General features: G+C 43.7%; 1 protein-coding gene across 1 annotated transcript in view; it reads left to right on the top strand.

Annotated features, from left to right (window-relative positions):
- The first annotated feature begins 4028 nt into the window (after positions 1-4028).
- Positions 4029-23973, top strand: part of LOC117346672 (vitamin D3 hydroxylase-associated protein-like) — a 64042-nt gene continuing 44097 nt past the window's right edge. The window contains exons 1-5 of the mRNA XM_033916618.1: positions 4029-4289; positions 12141-12254; positions 12702-12845; positions 14007-14140; positions 17876-18082. Coding sequence (XP_033772509.1) covers positions 4080-4289; positions 12141-12254; positions 12702-12845; positions 14007-14140; positions 17876-18082 — 809 coding nt within the window. The 5' untranslated portion in view covers positions 4029-4079. The remainder of the gene's footprint in view (positions 4290-12140; positions 12255-12701; positions 12846-14006; positions 14141-17875; positions 18083-23973) is intronic.

The raw sequence follows: 23973 nt of genomic DNA, 5'->3' as shown, positions 1-23973 counted from the left end.
GCATGCCCATTGGAGCCGCAATCTTTTTTTTTTTTTTTTTTAAACTTTTATTATTAGTTTTTAGCCCTGCGAACCCATGGTTTTAATCCACTTTAAACCCGTGGGTTAAAACCATGGGCTTGCGGGGAAGGGCAGGAGAAAAGCAGGGCGGCGATGTGGCGAGCAGGCAGGAGAGATTTGGGTAAAAAGAGCAGGAGAAAATGGGGAAAAAGGGCAAGAGAAAACCAGGGTGGCGAGCAGGGCTTCCAGAGTCAGACGTTTGGTCATCAGCAGTCGCTTCAGTTGATCGGCCAACCCAGTCGGATGTGAAATTTTGTGTTGTGAATCGCGTCGCGTCTCTGCCTACTTTGCATGCATTTCACCTCATTTGCATTCACGGATTCGATCAAAACGGGAAAGATCCCGGAGGACTGGAAAGTGGCCGATCTTCAAAAAAGGTTCGAGGGGAGACCCGGGAAACTACAGACCGGTAAGTCTGACCTTGGTACCGGGAAAGATGGTAGAGGCGCATCATTAAACACCTTGACGGACACGGTCTGATGAGGACTAGCCAGCACAGTTCAGCAAAGGAAGATCTTGTTTGACGAACTTGCTGCATTTCTTCGAGAGAGTAAACGGGCAGACAGATAAGGGTGACCCGGTCAATATTGTATATCTGGATTTTCAGAAGGCATTTGACAAGGTTCCGCATGATCGACGACCGGAAAATTGTGAGCCATGGAATCGGTGAAATACTCACGTGGATTAAAAACTGGCTGGAGAATAGAAAACGGAGAGTGGGGGGTAAATGGACAATACTTGGACTGGAAGAGTGTCACCAGTGGGGTGCCGCAGGGCTCGGTGTTTGGACCCGTGCTCTTTAACATCTTTATAAATGATCTGGACATAGGTACGACGAGCGAGGTGATTAAATTTACGGATGATACGAAGTTATTCAGAGTAGTGAAGACACAGGGGGATTGCGAAGATCTGCAACGTGACATAATCAAGCTCGAGGAATGGCAGATGGGGTTCAACGTGGATAAGTGTAAAGTGATGCATGTCGGTAACAAAAATCTCATGCACGAATACAGGATGTCCGGGGCGGTACTTGGAGAGACCTCCCAGGAAAGAGACTTGGGAGTTATGATCCACAAGCTGATGAAACTGTCTGTGCAATGTGCAGCGGTGGCGAAAAGGACAAACGGAACGCTAGGAATGATAAGGGTATCACGAACAGATTGTAGAAAGTTATCATGCCGCTGTACTGAGCCATGGTGCGCCCTCACTTGGAGTACTGCATCCAGCACTGGTCACCGTACATGAAGAAGGACACGGTACTGCTCGAAAGGGTCCAGAGAAGAGGGACGAAGATGATTAAGGGGTTGGAAGAGCTGCCGTACAGCGAAAGATTAGAGAAACTGGGCCTCCTCTCCCTCGAACAGAGGAGATTGAGAGGGGACATGATCGAAACATTCAAGGTACTGAAGGGGATAGACTTAGTAGATAAAGACAGGTTGTTCACCCTCTCCAAGGTAGAGAGAACGAGAAGGCACTCTCTAAAAGTTAAAAAGGAGATAAATTATGTACAGACGTAAGGAAGTTCTTCTTCACCCAGAGAGTGGTAGAAAACTGGAACGCTCTTCCAGGGATTCAAGGCAAAGTTAGACAAGTTCCTGCTAAATAAGGGTGTACGCTGGTAGGTTAGTCTCGGGGTGCTGGTCTTTGACCGATGGGTCGCCGCGTGAACGGACTGCTGCGCATGATGGACCACTGGTCTGACCCAGGAGCAGCAGCTCTTATGTTCTTATGAGAGGTTAGTGAATGGGGCCCAGGGGGAATCTGGTCGCAACAGGGTCGCGCACTGATCGGTTTGCTTTGCGACTCTAGCCCTTTGAGTTGTGCGTGCAACTTAATTGACTAATGAGCCCAGTAGCAGGTGTAGTTGGGCAGTAACAATCAATTAGCACTAATTGACATTAATTAGATTATATGTGCTTATCTTTTTAGGCGTATTCTATAAAGAGGTGCACATAAAATCTAGTGCACGGATCCAAAAAGGGGATGTTCCAGCAATTTTGCACATAACTCTTATAGTCTATGCCTGAGCTGCACCTAAGGCGTGGGGAGTTGCTCTAGGTTTCAGTTGGTATAAATCCCCATGGATCCTGGCCCTAAACAGACTCTATAAACACCGCCCAACTTGAGGTACGGTTTATGCATATTTTGGCACTGATAAAGCGCCATATCTAAAATTTACCCATTAATGTGTAACTGTGATTGGACAAGCATGATAAGTGCTACTCTGTTAGCATGGCAGCCCACACTTTGCGCCTTAACTACATGGTAGGGGGCGGGACCTAGGCAGGTTGTGGGCGGAGAATTGGGTGTGGTCTCCACGCTGCAGTTAACGCAAGTTACTAATTGGTACTTGTGCAGTGAGCTCAGCTTCGCTTACTGCTGTCTCTAGAGGAGACACTAGCTGCCTTTAAACTAGAGAATGACATGGGGGACTCATTTTCCCGTCCCGGCGAGTTCTTTTCCTGCAAGCTCCGTCCTCATCTGCATAAGCCTCGAGCACTAAAATCGGGAGTGTTCGAGGCTTGTGTGGTTAAGGCAGAACTTACAGAAGTGGGGCAGGGACAGAGCCAAGACTTGTGGGGACAGGATAGGGAAATTGAGTTCCTATGGGGACAAATTTCTCCCTGTGCCATTCTCTACCATTTGTATTAATTTCAACCAGGTTGTTCCTTTTTTTTTTTTTTTTTTGTTAAATTAACTTTATTAAAAATAAAAAAGAATTACCAGTATAGCTACCAACAATCCAAAGAAGTAAATGGTTTTATGCAGAATGGATTTGAGCGCAATGGCAGCAAAATCCAGATGTCTCAATTTGTCCTTTTGCTAGAACCATATGGTAACCTTAACCCTTAAGCTCCACCCCCAATTTCAACCAGGTTTAATGCACATTAATGAATATTTATGTGTGTTACTACAGAGAATGTTCTGGGCATGGCTTCAACAAATACGGTGCAGCATTTGCATTATAAAAGAGTTTGCTCTTATCTACCCACTTTTCGTAAAGTACTGAAGACAATATTTATTTTGGAAATTTACTAATGATCCTTCTTTTTTTCAAATAATCTGTATAATTTTATTAATATTTGGAGGAAAGTCCAGGCCAATTCAAAGATGCCAAGTTACTCGCTATGAGGAGGGAGATTTTGGGCCATTCCTGGCTTTCTAACCACCCTATCGAGATTGTGGGACTTGCAACACTAATTTCAAGGAGTGAAATCAAGGACTACAAATCCCACACTCCATTTAGCACATGTTAATTTTTACAGTCAAGACGGTAAATGCAAAAAAAAAGGAGTCTTTTACTAAAGCACATTATTAGTGCCATAAAGAAAAAAATAGATTTTGTTTTATAAAACCTGAGATAAGATGAGCTGCTGTTTCAGGTAGGATCAGCCCTAGGTTGACATGTATAGAGTGGGGAAGCAGTCTTTCAATTTTATGAGAGTAAAACTACAACTCCCAGCATGCACTGGAGTAAAAGTAGAACTGGATTAGAAAATGACACAGGGACAAATTTTTCCCCGTCCTTGCCCCATTCCTGCAAGCTCTGTCCTCATCTGCACAAGCCCTCATTAGTGTTTGAAGCTTGTGTGGTTATAGGAATAGGGCAGGAACAGCAACAAAACTTGTGGGGATAGGATGGGGCCAAATTTGTCCCTGTGTCAGTCTCTAAAATGGATTCAGCTTACACCATGTGATTTCTCAGCTAAAAGTAGATAAGATTGGCTCCCATGAGGCCAGCAGAACTTACTGGAGTAAAGTACGCAGTTTGCTAAATCTGTTCTTCCAGACAAATCTGCCAATCATTTTATTGAAAGAATGGGGCTTTCAGGCTAAATATAATTTAAATATATCTGCAGCCCAAGGATGCCTACATTGAAAAAAAAAATACTGTACTGTTTTCCAAAGCTGTTAGATTTTGAACTTTGCCCAGGACAGTTTTTCTGTGAACACCAGTTACTATATATGCCTGAAAGCCCAGGACGCTGGAGGAGCAGAGTGCTGGAGGTCCTTGAAAGATGATTGCCGAGAGACTGAGCCTGCAACTTCCCCACACCAAGGTGGATCCTCGCATCCTCTCTGCCCTGGTGTGTGGTTCGGCACTGGCCCTCCTTGCGCTGAAATGGACCCGACAGAGGCGACTACAACAGAAGCTGGAAGAGGCAAGGAGGAAGCGAGAACATGCCCTGATGGAAATGAGAACAATGTCTCTCCAGTTTAAAGAGCAGGTACTGTGGACAAATAAGGGTAACTTTTAATGGCAGGGCTGTCGGTTAAACTGAATGTTTAAAGCTGAGTGTTTTCAGGGACACTCTGTATATACGTACCAGCTTTAAATGACTTTAAAGTTGCACCTGCTGTTCTTGCATCACAGCTGTAGAATTAACATGCTTTGTAAGTTGAATTTTACTGCTGAACTGAGTGGCAAACGCTGTGTTCCCCCAATAACAGAGCTATTCCCCACAGCACAGAAAAATAGCTCTTCAAGGTGGGCTGTAAAATTATTATAGAAACCCAAAGTGTAGCAACATTCCAGAGCTGAGATTGTGATGTCATAATGCCTCATTCCACCAATGCCTAAGAGCCAACCTCAGCAGTGATGTCACAATGGCTTGATTGTCCTATACTTGGCTCACATAAGAACATTAAAATTGCCATACTGGGACAGACCAAAGGACCATCAAGCTCAGTATCCTGTTTCCAGCAGAGGCCATCCTAGGTCCCAAGTACTAAAACAAATCCCAAGTACTAAAACAGCAGTTAAGAATATCGGATCAATTTTGTCTTCATTGGAATGGATGTGTTTTAAGAATATTCCTTCATTACTTATTAGTTTTGACGCTGAAAAAGCGTTTGATAGGGTCAGATGGGAGTTTCTGTTTGCTGTATTGACTAAATATGGTTTTACGGTCTTTTTTCAAGAAGCTATTAAAACTTTATATTCGGATACACAAGCTAGGGTATGTGTAAATGGAATTTTCTCAGAATTTGTTTCTGTGGGTCAGGGAACAAGGCAGGGGGACCCTTTATCCCCACGAGGGGGAGGCCATGGTTGGCGCCGCAAATGGTCAGAGAGACGCGAGCGGTGCCTGTCCTGAAAGGAGACAGATTCAGCGAATTTGACATGCAGGCGCAGAGAGTGAATATCTTAGACGAGTTAATAACCGGAGACACTGGATTTGGGGCTTCCGGTTTGCTGACAAGGATCGGATGACATCTGGAGAAGTTTCGCAGCCAAAGCAGTGAAGTCATTTCAAGCTGGACTTCAGTCTTGACTGTTTGTTTTTATTTTTTCACTTTCTTTTTTAGTTTATGATATTTTATTATTAAATCTCATTCATTGTTTTGCCACTTGGTTTTTGTTTCCTACTTTATTATTTAAATTTCATTTAAATTTTCCAAGAATTCTATAGTTTCAACGGTTCTCCCTTCTGCTTCTATTTCCCATCTCCCCTCTTTTTTCAACCTTTCAAAGTCCTTTAGACCATTGTTGTCTTATTAGAATGTTTATTTTCTTATTTTTTCTCATCTATCTCTATTTTATTTCTTCATTACTCTACTAATTGTCATTTTTCCAGGTACTTTAGTTAGATTGTGAGCCTTCGGGACAGTAAGGGAATTTCTAAGTACCTATTTTACTTATAATTTTAATGCACCCTATTGTCTATTTTTTCTGTAAACCGCTTAGAATCCTAACGGAGTTTAGCGGTATATAAGAAATAAATTACATTACATTACTATTGTTTATTTTAACTTTGGATCCGTTAATTCGTGATATTATTTCAAACATTGACATTAGGGGGGTAAATATAGGGGCTTTTACCTTTTAAAATAGCTGCATTTGCAGACGATATTTTAGTCCACTTAACAAATCCTCACTTATCTTTGCAAACATTACTGGAAAGTTCTACAGAATTTGGAGATTTTTCTGGATTTAAATTAAATATGGACAAATCTGAGGCTATAGCAACTAATGAAACATTAAGTAGAGAATGGGGTTCAGATTTTCCATTAAAGTGGACGGAGAGTCAAGTGCACCGGTTTGCAAGTGTTTTGCAAGACGAGCAAAACATTTGCAAAATCGGTGCCTCGGAAACCGAGTATGGCTCGATTTACGAACGCGCACCCCCCCTGCCTCGAACCGGCACCCCCCCGACACGATCCGACCCCCCCCCCGACACGATTGGGCACCCCCTGCCACGATCCGACCCCCCCCCCCCGACACAATTGGGCACCCCCCCGCTGCTTCTTACCCTCATCTGGGCACTCTTGAAAAATCGGCCTTCTCCTCTGCTGGGCCTTGAGCATCTGAGCATGCTCAAGGCCTGCGAGTTCACGTTCTGAACGTGAACTCGCAGGCCTTGAGCATGCTCAGATGCTCAAGGCCCAGCAGAGGAGGAAGCCGACTTTCAAGAGTGCCCAGATGAGGGTAAGAAGTGTCGGGGGGGATGTCGGATCGTGTCGGGGGGGGGTGCCTAATCGTGTCGGGGGGGGGGGATCATGGTGGGGGGGTGCCGGTTCGAGGCAGGGGGGGTGCCGGATCGCAGGGGGAGGGTGCCTGATCGCGGGGGGGCCTTCGAGGGGAGCAATGCCGGTTCTCGGGGGGGGGAACACATCAAAGCGAGTTTCCATTATTTCCTATGGGGAAACTCGCTTTGATAAACGAGCATTTTGGATTACGAGCATGCTCCTTGGAACGGATTATGCTCGTAATCTATGGTACCACTGTACTTAGGTATTTATTTACTGGTGAACCCTAGAAGGTTATATAAAGTAAATGTCCCTATTTTGCTCAGTTGTACTAAACAAAAATTACAAAAATGGCAAAATTTACCATTATCTTTGGGGGGTAGGGTAGCTTTATGTAAAAGGATTATATTTCTAAAATGGTTATATTTTTCAGATGATTCCTTTGAAATTAATGGAGATTGGCGGAAGTTATGAACAATAATTATCAAACCAAAGTTATCTTTTGATTTTTTTTTCTTAATTGAGATCAGGGATGAAAGATGGAGTAGGACTTCCAGATCTTCGTGTATACAGTTGGGCTTGTTTAAGACATATAAGGGATTGGGTTCTTGAGGATGATTTGTTGACTCCTTTATCTTATGACAAGACATTTTTTCATCCTGTTCATTTATTATATTTAATTCAAGTGCCTAGGTCAAGATTACCAGATCATTTCAGGTATAATTCTGTCTTGACTCCATTAAGATCAGTTTGGAGTAGAATGTTAAAATTATGGAAGTATCATCCGAATGTATCAGAATTTTTACCTATTCAAGGAAATGGAGATTTTACCCCGGGAATGACTAATGTGATTTTTAGATCTTGGGGAAATAAAGGGGTTCGTTTTATTGCATATATGGGGATGATAAAGAGATTTCCAGACCTTTCCTTAAAAGTAGGAAGTGGACCAGGGTCATTATATGGATATATGCAATTAGAACATTATATTAGTCAAATACGAAGATTGGGTCTTTCTTGTGGTGTTCGTGAAAGGCTTCTCGATTTTCTTAATCAATGTAAGGATGTCCCAATCTCTGTATCTATGTTTAGAGGGAATGTACATATAGAATGCTATATAGGGCATATTTCTCACAAGTGCAAGCATTCCATGCGGGATTAGTTAATTCTCCCAATTATATTCAATGTGATAATATTCCTAATACACTCTCTCATGCTTTGTGGCAATGTCCTCTTATTAAGTCATTCTGGTCTGCCATCCTATTATATTTGGGTTCATTATGGGATAGTTCATTAGTGGAATCCCCAAGGGGGGTGTTATTTGGTAAAGCTGCTGCTTGTGGGGTATATGGACAAGGGAGATGCGTTTTATTTCAAAAGGCATGCATGATTGGTCACAAATGTATTTTGCAATATTGGTTACAGAAAGATCCTCCTAGTTTTTGGCATTGGAGGAACCAACTCCATCGTTTAATTTTGTTTGAGGTTAGGGAGGTATGTAAGTTTCCTAGACGAACACGATTCTTTTTGAAAATATGGGACCCCTATATTCAAAATCTTTCCTCCAAAGCACAAAGTATGATTATTAATATTCTACATTGAAGCTTTGGTATACATTCATTGCATCACGATACCTAGTAATATGTGTCATCTTCCATTAAGGAGGAGGAAAGGGATGTGGGGAGGGGGAGGGGACAGGAGGAATCTTCCATTCAGTGGGATGAAGGGAAGTGGGTAAGGGGAGGGGGAAAAGGTGGGGAGGGGAGTGGGGGGTATTTGATGTTTTCTAATGGGTCATTTGGAAATATATTTTGAAGGAATGATAAAATTTGTATGAAAATATAATTGTGAATCTGATTGAAATGAAAATCTATGTATATTATATTATATTTAATTATTTCCTTCAATAAAATGATATAAATTAAAATCAACTTTCCTACCTTTGTTGTCTGGTGATTTCATGAGTCTTTGGTTGCACTTCCTTCTGACTGTGCATCCAATCTTTCTTTTCTTTCTGTCTTTCTCTCTCTCTCTGCCCCCCAAGCCACTGCTGATTTCTCCAAGCCGATGCAGCAACAGGTATGTGCAACCGCGACTACACAAGCCTTCTCCCCTCCCCCCCAATGTCAATTATGACATCAGAGAGGAAGTTCCGAGCCAGCTGGAACTTTCTCTCCAACATCAGAATTGACATCGGGGGAGGGGGGAGACTTATGCAGTCACAGCTACACGCACCTGATCTGTGCTGCGCTGTGCTGATCTGAGCTGCTTCGGAGAAATCCCGGGCTCCGCGCTCGCCTGTCCCGTTGTCCCCATGCACAGCTTTAGGACGCTCTCTCTGAAAATGGGACATTTCAGCGTCATGAAGCTGTGCATGGGGACAGCAGGACAGGTGATCTAAAAATGGGACGTATGGTCATATTAGCCCAGATGTCTCTATCTGTCCTCCTTACTTCCATTGCTTTCAGTAGAAGTAAAACCCGGATGTCTCAATCCGTCCTCCTTTTTCTGGAGCCATATGGTAACCCTAAGTAGAGGAGTTCACAAGAGCAGGTTGCAATCATACTGAAACTACTGGTGCATGAAAAGTAACCTTAGCCATAGAAAAAGGCCATTTTTATGGAGTAATGTAAATCTAGCAGGTGTCTTTCTAAGTCGTGTTTACTTTTTTGTTTTATTTGTAACATGCCCATGTTAAATAGATGTAATCCCTGCTTGCTCAGATTAGTCTCAGGAGGGTTACTTTATTTTGAGTATACTAAGGGCCCTCTTTGCAGCAACGATTTTCCCACGGCAAATACACCGAAGCCCGTAGGAATTGAATGGGCTTCGGTGCATTTGCTGTGGGGGACTCGCTACTGCAGCTTTGTAAAAGGGTCAGATCAGGTTGAGACCAATAATCCTCTTAGTAATATCACACTGGTTGCAAGACTACTCCCTTTATTCTGGAAGCTGGAAAGGGGGGGGGGGGGGGGTATTTACAGTCAAAGTCCAGTACTCTACTCGAGCCACTAGGGGTCTCTGCCCACCACTAGCAGAAACTTAGAGAGCTCAGAGATTGCTAGTAATTGTACATAAAGAACATAAGAATTGCCGCTGCAGTGGTCCATCATGCCCAGCAGTCCGCTCCCGTGGCGGTCTCTAGGTCAAGGATCTGAGCCCTAACTGAGTCTAGCCTTATCTGCGTACGTTCTGGTCTAGCAGGAACTTGTCTAACTTTGTCTTGAATCCCTGTATAGCCAGAATGCTACAGTTCAGTGGCCACAGAACATATTAATCAATTCTTAAGAAGCCAGTGCACCTAAAATCTTGTTGAAGTAAGACAAATATTCTGAGATGTAATGAATTGATAGTTCTATGTCTTTTGTGCTCAGTATAAAATTGTTTATTCAAGAAAAGCTTCCAGGGAATGTGCACCCAACTTGCAAATAGCCTGCAAGGTGTGAAATGGAATCTGCCCCTCAGGTTAAAGTACACTAAGAATAAACAAAGTGAGATTACAGACTCGTTTTAGTACTGGAGAGTCAACGCTCTCGCTCCTATTAGCATCAATCTCATGCCAATTTCTTGATGAATCATTAATTAGAAGATTGCAAAAAAAAAAAAAAAAAAAATTGTGATGGATCTCTCAGATAGGCTGGAGCTGAAGGTGACCCAAGAGTGGCTACATGCAGTAGTTTCAGTAATGTATATAAGAATAAAATTATTATTATTACTAATAATGTTAAAATCCTCTTCCCAAGTGCCTGGATTGGTAAATGAGTCCCTGATAGCTGCTTATTCATTTAGAATAAAGTCTTTGTCGGGTACATTAATGGCACTTTGAAAGAGAAAGGAAGGAGGCTGGAACAGAGTTTAAACAAAAATCCCAATTTATTTAAAATATTTCTTAACTGCCTATATTTTTAGGTAGGGCAGGATTAACCAATAGGCCAAATAGGCACGTGCCTAGGGCCCGAAATGGTCAGGGGGAGCCCAATGAAGGAGGGCATCAACATTGTTTTTTTCCAAACGGCGATGGACCATTCCATCATTGATCGGCAACACGGGCCCCACCCCGATTGGAAACGCAGCCCCCCCCCCCATCGACGGAAAATAAGACAAGCAAGCAATGCGGGTAAGAAAGGCAACGGGAACTGTAATTGTGCAAGCGGTGCTGCATGTCCAAAACTTCCCTCTGACGCAGCTTCCTGCTTCTGCCTGGGCGCTTGGTGGGGTGGGGCGGGGCAGGGGGTCCCAGTGTACTTGTGTGCCTAGGGGCCCTCGATGATTTAATCCTGCCCTGTTTTTAGGTGGTGCATAAAAAAATCCACATCCATAAAAGCATAATACATCAAAACAAATAAGACAAAAAAATGTTCAATCTTCATATTGGAAAAACAGCAAAAGGCTCCAAAAAAGAGCCTAGTAAGCACAAGCCTGGAAAATAAACCAAGCTTTCAAACAATTTTCTACACTGAAACAGAGATGTAATTGTATGCAAACCTAATGGTAGCTCCATAGGCAACGGAACACTTTTTTGTTTGGGGAGGGGCCCAAAAGCTCTGCCCTAGCCCCAGCAGGATCCTGTGACAAGACACCCCCCACCTACCTTCCCTGCTTGCTGAAATTTTAAATCTTCAGGCAGCCGCCATGCAGCATCAACGAGCAGGCCTGTTCGAGAAGTCTTCATTCTACTTTTTTTACAGAAAGGGTGGTAGATGTGTGGAATAGTCTTCTGGAAGAAGTGGTGGAGACCGAGACTGTGTCTGAATTCAAGAAAGTGTGGGATAGGCACGTGAGACCTCTTAGAGAGAGAAAGAGAGAATGGCAACTGCGGATGGGCAGACTGGATGGGTCATTTGGCCTTTATCTGCCATCATGTTTCTTTGTACAGTGAAGCAGCGTGGCGGCTGCCGGCAGATTTAAAATTACAGCAGCCGGGAGGAGGTGGGTGAGCCATTACTGACTCCTCTGACAGCCAATTTTTGGGGAGGCCATGGCCATGATTAGAGGATCTCTAATCCGAAAATAATGGGTATACATTGAAGGAACTAAGGCCAGTACTGGGCAGGCTTGTATGGCCTGTGTCACGTATATGGACATTCAGTTGAGGACGGACTGGGGAGGGCTTCGATGGCTGGGATGGTTAAGATGGGCTGGAGTGAGCTTTGATGGCGACTCCAGTACACCACCGGGCAGGGCTCAGTTTTTGGCCCAGAAATATCTAAGTAAAAGGACCATTTAAACTATATAATTAATTTATGGAGCATGTATGGTTGGGCAGACTGGATGGACCACTCGGGTCTTTATCTGCCATCATTTACTATGTTACTATGTTATATGGAATCAAGGGTATGTGTAATTTTTGTGTATGTGTATACAAGTATATGAGAATATGCATTGTAGGTGGGCCTGGTGTGTGTGAGAGACCTTGAAAGTGCTGGTGAGGAAGCTTTGATGTTGTCCTTTGGCTCATTATTTTTCTTTGTCTCTATCTGCTTTTGTTGCTGGGGGATGGAGGTGGAGCATATGAAAGCATATAAATGAAAGCATTTGATGGATATAGCATGTCTTTACAATCTAGTGCACTGCTTGATAAAATCTTTCATTCGCTCTGTGTTCTCTTCCAGAATCCCAGTGTACAACTGGAGGCCATCCTTTCCCTACCACTCACAGAGCTGGTTGAGAAGCTGAGGGAAGGTTCTCTGTCTCCCGAGAGTGTCCTCTATACCTACATGGGAAAGGTGAGGAGAACATAAGCAGTGGAATGGAGTCGAAGACTAGGGCCACTGGCATAGTAAGGGGGGAGCGAACTGCCCCAGGCACCATCTTGGCAGGGGCGCCAACGCCTCTGCCCCCCCCCCCTAGAGGGGACAGAAGTTATCCAGATGTTTCTTTACATCCTGTGGTTTTGGGATCCCTCAATTGCTGAATCCCAAGGGGAATTGAGAGGTGGTAAAAGGTGAACTTTTACCCCACTTTGATGAATTTCCTCCCCCAAGTGAAAGGGTGCAAACTTAAATTTCAGCATAATGAAAATGCACATCTCTGGTGCAAGATCACAAGACGAATGAAGACGAGTGTGAGTACCTGAAAGTGTGTGAGGCACATGGGTTAGAAAACTTGTCCTTTTAAGGTTCTGATCTCTTGGGAAAACAGCTTTTCACCCTTTCTTTTTATTAAACTGATAGGCCTTGGAGGTGACCCATGAGGTGAACTGTCTCACGGACTTTCTTCCAGAGTGTGTAGCTCAACTGCAGGACTTGAAGAAGCAGAAACAGAGAGGCCCATTATACAGCGTCCCAATCAGTATCAAGGAACATTATGACTACAAGGTTTGAGTTTTTCACTCATGTATGTTTGTTTTTGCCTTTTAGTTCTTGTGGAGCTCAGGGCTATGCTTGCCATTACCTTTTAAACGCATTGCCCTGTAGGCCAGCTCTGCTACCATCTAGGTTACATTCATACTCGTAGCCAATTACTTAATGCTGTAGTGCAGCGGTCGCCACCGTGTAGCTTGCGAGACACATGTGGCTCTTTCACCATGTGGCTGCAGCTTTTTATTTGCTTCTCCTCTGCTGCGTCCTGCCCTCCGTCGGAACGTCCTGTTTCTGCCCATGTGGGACGCGACAGAGGAGAGGCTTCCGGGTTAGCGGCAGGCAGCTGTAGGAATTGCCTTTGACCTGTTGAAGCAAAAAAGAGCATATTTTGTGAGTTGGGCTGGGGTTGAGGGGGAAGGAAATCTGTTGCAGGAGGGATGAGGGTTGTGAGCGAGGGAGAAATGGGCATAAAAGTGGAAGGGAAGGAGAAGTGGTGTATTGGAAGGGAGAGAGATATGGATACATGGGTGGAGGGGAGGGAAAGATGTTGCATAGGGAGAGAGGGAGAAATGGATACATGGGTGGAGGGGAGGGAAAGATGTTGCATAGGGAGAGAGGGAGAAATGGGTGGAGGGGAGCCTAGAAGTGACATCAGAGAGCGCCGAAGCTGACATGGGCAGTAAGTTGGTGGCTGCTTCCTCAGAAGTTCAAAAGGTTCAGGGAAGGGGTGCGCGCATGCTGCAGGGGGGGTGGGGGAGGGGCGCCAATCACGCACACTACGCCACTGCTATCAGGTGCAGATGACAATGGCAAATGTTGTCCCTCATGTGAATACCATTTTAAAGGTGATACTGATGGGACTCTGTTATGCCTCACTATGAAGATGTCAGTGGAGCTTGGCATTGGGAGGGAGGGGGGGAGGAATCCTTAAACTTGTATAATTTACAGCTGGTGCTTATGCAAAGTGCCTGCCTCCAGCAGAATTCACAATTATCCATTCCTTTTCCTGGTAGCTTGTTGCCTCCAGCATTATCAGCGCCGTCATGTGACATCATAAGCCATGAGAAAAGGCCCATTGCCTTTGCGTGATGCTCGTCATACTTTCCAAGTGTTTAAGCACCTCTTGCTTGTGATAGTTGGTAAAGAATTTTCAGCCAGCATTTCTTCTTTCCACAGGGACACAACTCCTCGTGTGGTCTTGCGTATTTCCTTGGCACTTTGGCACAAGAAGACAGTGTCGTTGTCCAGGTCTTGAAGAAACAGGGGGCGATTCCATTTGTGAAAACCAATGTCCCACAGTCCATGTTTAAGTATGTTTTTCTCTTTTGTGTATTCTGAATTTTACCTCGCATATCATTAGTAACCCCCAAGCAATATTTACAATATTAATCTAGACCACCCACTTTCCAAGGTGCTTTACAATGAGCACCTATAGCAGGGGTGTCCAATGTCGGTCCTCGAGGGCCGCAGTCCAGTCGGGTTTTCAGGATTCCCCCAATGAATATGCATGAGGTCTATTTGCATGCACTGCTTTCATTGTATGCTAATAGATCTCATGCATATTCATTGGGGAAATCCTGAAAACCCGACTGGATTGCGGCCCTCGAGGACTGACATTGGACACCCCTGACCTATAGTGAACAAACACAAAATATGCCATTAATGCAGTGTCTCCCAAACTGTGTGCCATGACACAGTGGTGTGCACTGAAGAGATTCCAGAATTTTACTTTATTTAAAAAAATTCCCTTCATAAGTATACACTAGAATAGGTGACATGCACGTCACATATGCAAAAGTCTGTCAATGTTATGAGCGTCTTTGTGCATAAGGATACAACCGCACAGACAAGAATCATTCTTTGATGTGATTGGTCTTTGAAAACTAACGGCAGGTCATTTCATTTTTATTTTTAATGCAGTAGTTGGCCTAACTTGAGCAATAAAGCAATCAAGGCTTTGTTATTGTTTGGATCTTCTTATCTGTGTGACCTTGGATTTTCAGCTCTGGCAGAAATTAAATTTTTTTAAAAAAAGAGAACGACTGCAGATGGTGGATGATGAAACGCGTATTTGCTTGTCGACTATCGAGCCGTGTTTTGAATTAATTTGCACTCAAAAACAAGCACATCCATCGCATTGATTAGCTTGTATCTACTTTAGTTTCACCGTTGTTACAATTACCCAAATAGCAAAGGCCCCCACAGCTCGCCAGCTACATCAGCCAAGCCACAGCCGCTGTTCTTAATCTCCCCGGTCCTAGAAAAATACTAGAAACTGACCGAAAAATGAAAATCTGCACACAAAAAAATGACAGTAGACAGGGTAGGGTTCTATGCTGGTCTGGAGAGGCAAAAAAAAAAAGTAAATTAGCAGGTAAGCACATAATTTCTCCTTAGTGTGCTACAAAGAACATTTGCAACAAACTTGCTGCCTGTGTCGGCTTCAGCACTTTCTCTGATGTCACTTCTGGGAGGAAGTGATGTCGGAGAGAGTTCCGGAGCCAACACAAGCAGCAAGTTCGTCGCCGCCCGTGCCAAAGTTAAAACGGTACGTGGAAGGAGCGCAGTTGCATGTGCAAGGCAGGGGGCGGAGAGGAGGAGTGGTGCCGGTCCCCCGAGGAAGACTGCGCCCGGGGCGGACCACCCCCCTGCACCTCACCTTATGACGCCACTGCTGTAGTCCTAAATTAGTCAAAAAGATGCCTCAATTGCCCCATTGTTGCTGTGTGGCTCGTTCAGTTGGGGGTCTGTCTGTCCTTTCTTCTGGATCTTGTTGCAATCTGAGCTTCTTTAGCTTGTGCAGTAGGTTGTTAAAGAGCTTCTTGGGGGGGGGGGGGGATCTTCCTGTTCCAGTCTGGCCTAGGAAATGAGGTTTAAAAATGGTAGAAAAGTACTCCTCTTCTAGTTGATTGAGTCCTTGCTCTATACAGGTGAACTTTGTCCCAGTTCCAGGTTTACCTTCAGTTGAACCTTTTCTAGAATTTTCTCTAATCCTCCAACCTCCTCCTTTCTCTTGCTTCGGCGTCTGGACCTAATTCCACGAACAAATCCAGGCGGAAGCCTTTCTCAGACCTTATACCAACTGTTTTATGACAGGCTTTAATTGTTCTTCAGAGAGGAAGTTCCTAATTAAATGTTCTGCTCTGCTTATTCAAAGTACATTCTAGCCGAGGTATCCTTCTCTATTTCACTTCAGTTTAGCTGCTTTAAATGCACCAGACTGAACAATTCATGACAGATTCCCTTTCCTCTCCTTTCCTTCAGCTGTTAATATATTTATTGCTTACAAAGCATAATAATAGTTTTTACCTAATACCAAATGTTTCATGTCACAAAGATTCGAAGAGACTTTTAGAGGAACTATATTCATATGTTATATGCTGGCTGATAACACATATAAATTGTCTGTTTACGAGATGAATTGTCATTTTCCATTAGAATGGTACAGTATTCAGATTATTTAATGAAGAGAACTTAGATTTTTGGTTTTTGTAGGACAGCAACAGCTGGCAGGAAACTAACTTCCTGATTTTCCTTAACATGTCATATGGGGTAGATGCTCAAAACTACAGCACAGTTTCTCTGCAGTGCCAGAGAAACACCAATCTGTTTTTAATAGGGTTACTATATTTTTTATGGAAATAATAAGAACATCTGGCCCTGTTCCCCCCCCAAACCTCATCTCCTCTTCTTCCCGGTGCTCGAGGCCACATCTGTAAGGCCTCTGAGCATGTGCAAATGTGGCAGAGTTGAGCCCATCCAAAACCCAGACTAAGTGCCGGGTTTTCTAAATCTATCTGGATACCCGAATAGTCCTCTAAAAAGAGGACATGTCCAGGTAAATCCAGACATCTGGTACCTCTAGATTTTAGCAACCAATGCTCAAAACTAACAGCATGCAAATTATATGAGTACTAGTCTTTAAGCCCGTTACATTAACGGGTGCTAGAATAGATGTGTCTGTCTGTCTTTCTTTCTGTCTCTGTCTTCTTAGCTGCTGTCTGTCTGTCTTTCTTTCTTTCTCGCTCCTTGGCCGCTGTTTGTCTGCCTGTCTTCCTGTCTGTTTGTCATTCTTTCTGTCTGTGTCTCTCCCTGGCCCCCTGCCTATCTCTCTCTGGCCCCCCCGAGAAAACCAAGATTGCTGCCTGTCCCCCAGCACGCCCCTCCCCCAAAGCAGCCCCTTTTCCTTCTCCCCCTCCACTTCCCTGTGCAGCAGTAGCAGCCGGACGCCTCGCAGCACCTCGAAGGACACCCTCCTGCCGTTTCTCTCACCGCCGCACACCGCAAATGGAACATGGCATGGAAGCACAAATCACGGCGGCAGGGATCACGCCGTTTCAAGTGCGCATGCGCGGGTAAGGGTTTTATTATAGAGGATTGGTCGCTAAAGGGTCAGAATTTCCTGGGACATGCCAATTTTTTGTGCATGTCCAGGGAACCCCAGCCCCAACCATAAAAAAAAATCTCTGTTCCTCAGTGGACTCACCCAGTCAACCTGACCACCCTGAACCCCCCAAAAGTAACCATGGTAGTCCCCCGCACTGACACAATTTCCCTTCTGCTGAGCCCCCCCTAAACCTTGGAAGTCTAGTGGCAGGGCTGGGCTGGGCCTCCTCAGCTCAACAACCCTCCCTCCCAACTGGCTGTACGAGTCGAGATCTCCCCTGTATCTTTTGCAGTAGAGCGGCCTACTCCCTCCTGCCTCTTCAAAATAGTGCTGCTGTCGCTTCTTTTTTCCCTAGGAATATCACAGACTTGGGAATGGGTCTAAGGAATGCCGAGAAGCATTTTCCACTGTGCTAACAGAATTATCCAAGTGTAATGAAGAGTCTATACATGACTAGCTTGCATCTGAGACTGTCCTCTGAAAGCTGGAGTTATAAAACATATAGATTTCCAAGGGTGGTACAACTGCCTAAACACTATTGCATTTAGTATTTAATGTGAATTGTCATAAACCTTTCAAGAACTTATAATGCAGGAACTATTTTGAGGCCTAATAAATAATTGCAGTATGACTAACTTGTTCTTTTAATCTTCTTTAGTTTCGATTGCAGCAACCCCATTTTTGGGCAAACCTTAAATCCCCATAACCACAAGAAGACTCCTGGTGGTTCTTCAGGAGGAGAGGGGGCGCTGATTGGCGGTGGGGGTGCCATCTTAGGTTTTGGCTCTGATATTGCTGGAAGTATCCGAGTGCCTTCCAGCTTTTGTGGGATTTGTGGGATCAAGCCAACAGAAGGTAGACTCAGGTATGTACCGAGATCCCCTTTTTCAAGTGACATCTTTCTAGGGTTACCTAAGAACATAAGCAATGCCTCTGCTGGGTCAGACCAGAGGTCCATCATGCCCAGCAGTCTGCTCACGCGGCGGCCCATCAGGTTCAGGACCTGTATAGTGATCCTCTATCTATACCCCTCTATCCCCTTTTCCTTCAGCAAGTTGTCCAATCCCTTCTTGAACTCAACACCGTACCCTGTCCTATCACACCCTCTGGAAGCGCAGTCCAGGTGTCCACCACCCTCTGGGTGAAGAAGAACTTCTAGCATTGGTTCTGAATCTGTCCCCTCTTAACTTTTCCGAATGCCCCCTCGTTCTTGTAGTTTTCGAAAGTTCGAAGAATCTGTCCCTCTCCAGTTTCTCTATGCCCTTCATGATCTTGTAAGTCTCTATCATATCCCCTCTAAGTCTCCGCTTTTCCAGAGGAAAGAGCCCCAGTTTCTCTAATCTTTCAGCATATGAAAGGTTTTCCATACCTTTTATCAATCATGTCGCTCTTTTCTAAACCCTCTCAAGTATCGCCATATCCTTCTTAAGATATGGCGACCAATACTGGATGCAGTACTCCAGATGCGGGTGCACCATCGCCCGATACAGTGGCAGGATAACTTCTTTCATTCTGGTTGTAATATCTTTCTTGATTATACCTAGCATTCTATTCGCCTTCTTAGAGGCCACTGCGCACTGTGCCGACGGCTTCATTGTCTTGTCCGCTATTACCCCAGGTCCTTTTCTAGGGTACTTTAACCATTACCTGCCCTCCCATCGTATAGCTGTACTTCGGATTTCTTCCTCCACTTTAAAGAGTCCTACGGCGACAAGAGGGCATCCGCTGAAACTTAAGGGGGGAAGATTTCATGGTGACACCAGGAAATACTTCTTCACTGAACGGGTTATTGATCGATGGAATGATCTTCCACGCCAAGTAGTCGAGGCCAGTAGCGTGCTCGACTTCAAGAGTCGATGGGACAAACAGGTGGGGGCACCACAGAGCTATGCCCAAAAGAAGGATACCCCAGGGAGGAGGGTTCATATTGATTAAGTGGGCAGACTTGCTGGAGGGAGGGTTCTGGAGTGGGCAGACTTGTTGGGCTGCCGGCCCTTTTCTGCCGACATACTCTGTTTTTTTTAACCTGTAGTAGGGGTAAAACCAGGACTGGCTGAGCTTGTACATGTACCATGGAGTCATTCAATAGCTCTGGTGATTTGTTCTTCTCACTGTGAGTTGAAAACTAAAACACCAAAGAAACCGACCTTTAGATTTTGCTAAGAAATTTCATATAAGAGGGAAAGAAGATCAAAAGCTACACCTGTCATAGAGGCTAAGAAGAGGCAGATAGAGAGTGGGAAGATGATCTTGGTTGTAATCTGAAGTATGCTTAAAAAATAATTAAGCGTTAAATATCTTCTTCTGATGCTGGAAAAGGAATTGGAACATAGCAGGTGTTCTAAAATATTGGAAGCTTATGTTGCAAAGTGAAGGTGTAACAAAGATGGAAGTCATGAGTTGACTTTCTAGAAGATACTTTCAAGCATTGGAGAACAAGGGGGCACATCTGGAAGCTCCAGGTTCATGAGGCATCCTGTAGGGCTCTCCAGCTTCCTCCAATAGTGGACAAGTCTGGTTTCAAGGCTGTTAGGGGCGGGCTAGGGACACACTCTTGTAGTCTTGGAAGAAAAGTTAACTTCAAACCAGATTGTGTTGTTCCAAAACGAAGGGAGTTTACTGAGAAAGTACCTGAATAGCAAGGATTTTTTCAGTCACTTCAACAGCTAAGTATATTGAAAGGGCTTCCCCTGATTTTAGGCCTCCATTAGGCTATTTTAAGAAACTGACTCTCTTGGGCTTCTCTTTGTACCTAATCTGTCCAAGTGACTCTCCTGCCCTTCTGAATTCCCTTGCAAGAACAAGATAGAACACCCTGAACAAAGTTGATTTCTGTTTCTCTCTGGTACGCTCCCCCCCCCCCCCCCCCCAGTTTTCACACATAGCAACACCTCTGGAAAACCTCCTGCTGACCACTTTCCTGGTGAAGAACAGAATGGGTAACAGTTTCATACACTGTGGAACTTGTGCTGCTCCTTTGTGCCTCTCCACTTCATCAAAATTCACTGTTGAGGACCAATCCCAGTAAATCAAGAAAATATTCCCTGTTAATACCTGAGGCTCCTCACAGCCTTTCTAGACACATTCCTTCTCTAGATATTCAGCAGCTTCAAACATGATCCTTAGATGCCACATGAGTGAAAGGACACATTTGAAAGGATAAGTTTTCTGTCTCTGTCTATGCTGGAGGTAATCAAAAACTTGATGTTTGGGAAGAGGTCATTTAATCATGTTAACGAAGTTAGCTGTCTAAGACAATGAAGGCTCAACCCCCACTGCCATGTACCGGTTGAGATAGATAAAGGAAGCTTTTAACACCTTTTTATTTAAACAATGAAGTACATATCCTGCTCATTCACCCACCCTCATCCCCCTTTTTTAGTGTTGATTACTTCTTTGAAGCCTATGTATCCTGTCACCAGATATGGTCTGTACTTACATCATCTGCTAATACCACTGACCCATGTAAAAGATATATAAATGAATGTACACTGATAATAAAACAGGCAATCCCTTTAGGACACTGTCTGCGTATTCTTTCTTTCTAAGGGGAATTGCCTCCAGACATCTGAATAGATGACAGAGTGTGTGCAGGACGATTTCGGGACCAAGAAACGGATCTTGTTCATTTCAATGAGGTCTCATCAAACTCTTATACAGGGACATCAATACCTCCTTTTTCCTACTGGCTCTGGCTCTACCTCTCCCTAAGCAACCTAGCATCCTTCTAGCTTTCGCCGTCACCTTTTCAACTTGTTTGGACACCTTAAGATCATCACATACAATCACACCCAAGTCCCGCTCTTCCGTTGTGCACATAAGTTCTTCACCCTCTAAACTGCACTGTTCCCTTGGGTTTCTGCAGCCCAAATGCATGACCTTGCATTTCTTAGCATTAAATTTTAGCTGCCAAATTTCAGACCATTCTTCAAGCTTCGCCAGGTCTTTCTTCATGTTATTCACACCATCTGGTGTGTCTACTCTATTGCAGACTTTGGTATTATCCGCAAAGAGGCAAATCTTACCCGACAACCCTTCAGCAATATTGTTTATAACAATGTTAAAAAGAACAGGCCCAAGAACAGAACCTTGAGGCACACCACTGGTAACTTTCCTCAGAGCGATCTCCATTGATCACTACCCTCTGTCGCCTTCCACTCAACCAGTTCCTGACCCAGCCCGTCAATTTGGGACCCATCCCAAGGACACTCAGTTTATTTATCAGACGTCTGTGTGGAACACTGTCAAAGGCTTTGCTAAAATCTAAATACACCACATTTAGCGAACATCCTCTATCCAATTCTCTGGTTACCCAGTCAAAGAAATTGATCAGATTTGTCTGACAAAACCTACCTCTAGTGAATCCATGTTGCCTCCGGTCCTTTAATCCACGGGATTCCAAAAACTTCACCATTCTCTGTTTTAAAAGCGTTTCCATTAATTTGCTTACCGGCCTGCTTTTCCCTACTTCTTCTTTACTTCCACATCTTTACGGACCACATCCGCCCTTCTCCAGTCCTCCGGTACCACTCCCAACTCTAAAGACTCATTGAAAAGGTCAGTCAATGGAGCTATCAGAACTTCTCTAAGTTCCTTCAGCACCCTCAGATGTACACCATCCGGCCCCATCACTTTGTCTACCTTTATTTTAGCTAGCTCTTCATGAACACAACCATCTGAAAATAGATCCATTCACGTTTGTCTTCTGTGGTCCCGCTCCCGGCGCTTTAGCCATGAACACAGAACAGAAATATTTGTTAAGCAATTTAGCCTTTTCTTTATCAGCTTCTACATATTTCCCCCCCTTCACCTTTGAGTCTCACAATACCACTTTTGCACTTCTTCCTATCACTAATATATCTAAAATAAAGTCTTGTCTCCCTGGGCAGGATTTCAACAGTGAATCAAGGTTTTATAGTCGGGAGTTGCCTTCTACCTCCAGTTCTTCCCTCTGATTATAATATCTTCCTCCTGGCTTTTCCCTCTTTTAGAGGCCAGGTTGTCCAGTTGGTCAGATAAGTAGTTACCCTAAGCAGGCATCCCTACTGTTAGATTATCAGCTGCTTTTCTCTTGATTTTATTCCTTATACTGACCGCCACTGGGGTATTTTGCATTACTCTCCAGCTTTGTCATACGATGTCCCTGGTGGAGGAGACTTGTTTCCTAGTAAGACATATGGAGACTTAAGTCTGAGCGTGGATTGCTTGTAGTTTCAAGGGGCCGCTGGTGTTATTACAACCTGTCGATTCATTACGATGAGTTTTCCCTTGACAAATTCATTACCTAAACAGATGATCTTCTCTCACTATGTTATTTCCCCGCTGCAAACCCGAATGTAACCTCTCATGTAACTCCAATCCCTCATGTATTCTTCCCCCATGTAACCCCAATTACTTATGTAACATTTCTCTTCATGCATTCTGTAATTCGCCGATTGTCCAGCCTTCTTTCGATGTGAACCGCCTAGAAGTCATTTGACTATGGCGGTATAGAAAAATAAAGTTAAATAAAATAAAGTACCTAATGGTGAGATTTTGCAATAGAAGTACTTTCCCCTCGACAGCTTGACCTTGGGGAAGGTATTTCCAAACATACTTTTGGGGAAGGTGTTTCCAAACATAAAGCAAGGTCTTATACGTAGAAATGCAATCTCTGAAAATTGCTTATTCCTATCTGCAGGTAAGCTTACAATTCAGTGCATGCAGAAGTGCATCCATACATTGGGAAATAGCCTTATGTGCATTCTTTTTGGATTTTGAAGCTAGACCCCTCGATCTCTATTCTGTTGACAACCACATGTGACCTTAAATCTTTTCGAAAAGAAATCAAAACTCTGTTATTCAAAGAAACTATCTTGTCCACTTATCCCCCCTCCTCCATAAAATCCCCCTCCCTGCATACCCCACCATATAACCAACCCTAATCTCCTCCCTCCCTACAAGTTTCCTCAAATGTTCCCCCTTCCCTAAATTTACCTTCTTAGCCTCCACTTCCTTAAATTCACCCTCTTAGCCTCCACTATGTATCTAAACTTAGGGTATAGCAGTATTTAAGAAATAAAATTATTATTATTATTATTAATAAACCTATCTCTTATTCTAGCATCTTTATGCATCTTTCCTTAAAATTTGTAACTTCCTTGAAATGTCCAGCCTTCTTCAATTGTAATCTGCTTAGAACTGCAAGGTACAGGCGGAATAGAAGTTTCAAGTTTCAAGTTTAATATTTATTTGATTAATCGCCTTGTCAGTATTCAAGGCGATTTACACATGAATAAAAGTTACAGAATAAAAAGAATTTTAAAACAATTTAAAAACTGACTAGACACAGACGATAACTAGACAAACTGGAAACAAGAGGAAGGTAGGGGAAGAAGTTACAATGTAATTGAGCAGAGTGGGAAGCCGAAAATGGAAAACACAAAAGGATGGGATGAGAAATAGTTGAATGTGTGGAATGTGTGGAGAAAAGGCAGTTAGGTCCAAAATTTTATTGAATATTGATTAAAAGGAACCAATGATATTAGATTACAAAAGCATCGTTAAATAAGAAAGTTTTCAGTTTATTTTTAAATTTGTCTAGATTGATTTCTTCATGTAAATAGATGGGGAGAGAATTCCAAGTCTGTAATGTAATGTAATTTCCAAAACGATGTGCATAAAATTGATACGGGGCAGATATGGGTGGATACTTTACCAATTCAATGTTCAAAAGCATCCACAGACTTGGCTGATATGTGCATTATTAGAAAGTTG

Source organism: Geotrypetes seraphini, chromosome 12 (assembly GCF_902459505.1).
Source record: "Geotrypetes seraphini chromosome 12, aGeoSer1.1, whole genome shotgun sequence".
NCBI lineage: Eukaryota > Metazoa > Chordata > Amphibia > Gymnophiona > Dermophiidae > Geotrypetes > Geotrypetes seraphini.
The sequence above is the reverse complement of the archived record's forward strand: the minus strand, read 5'-3'. Positions and strand labels throughout refer to the sequence as shown.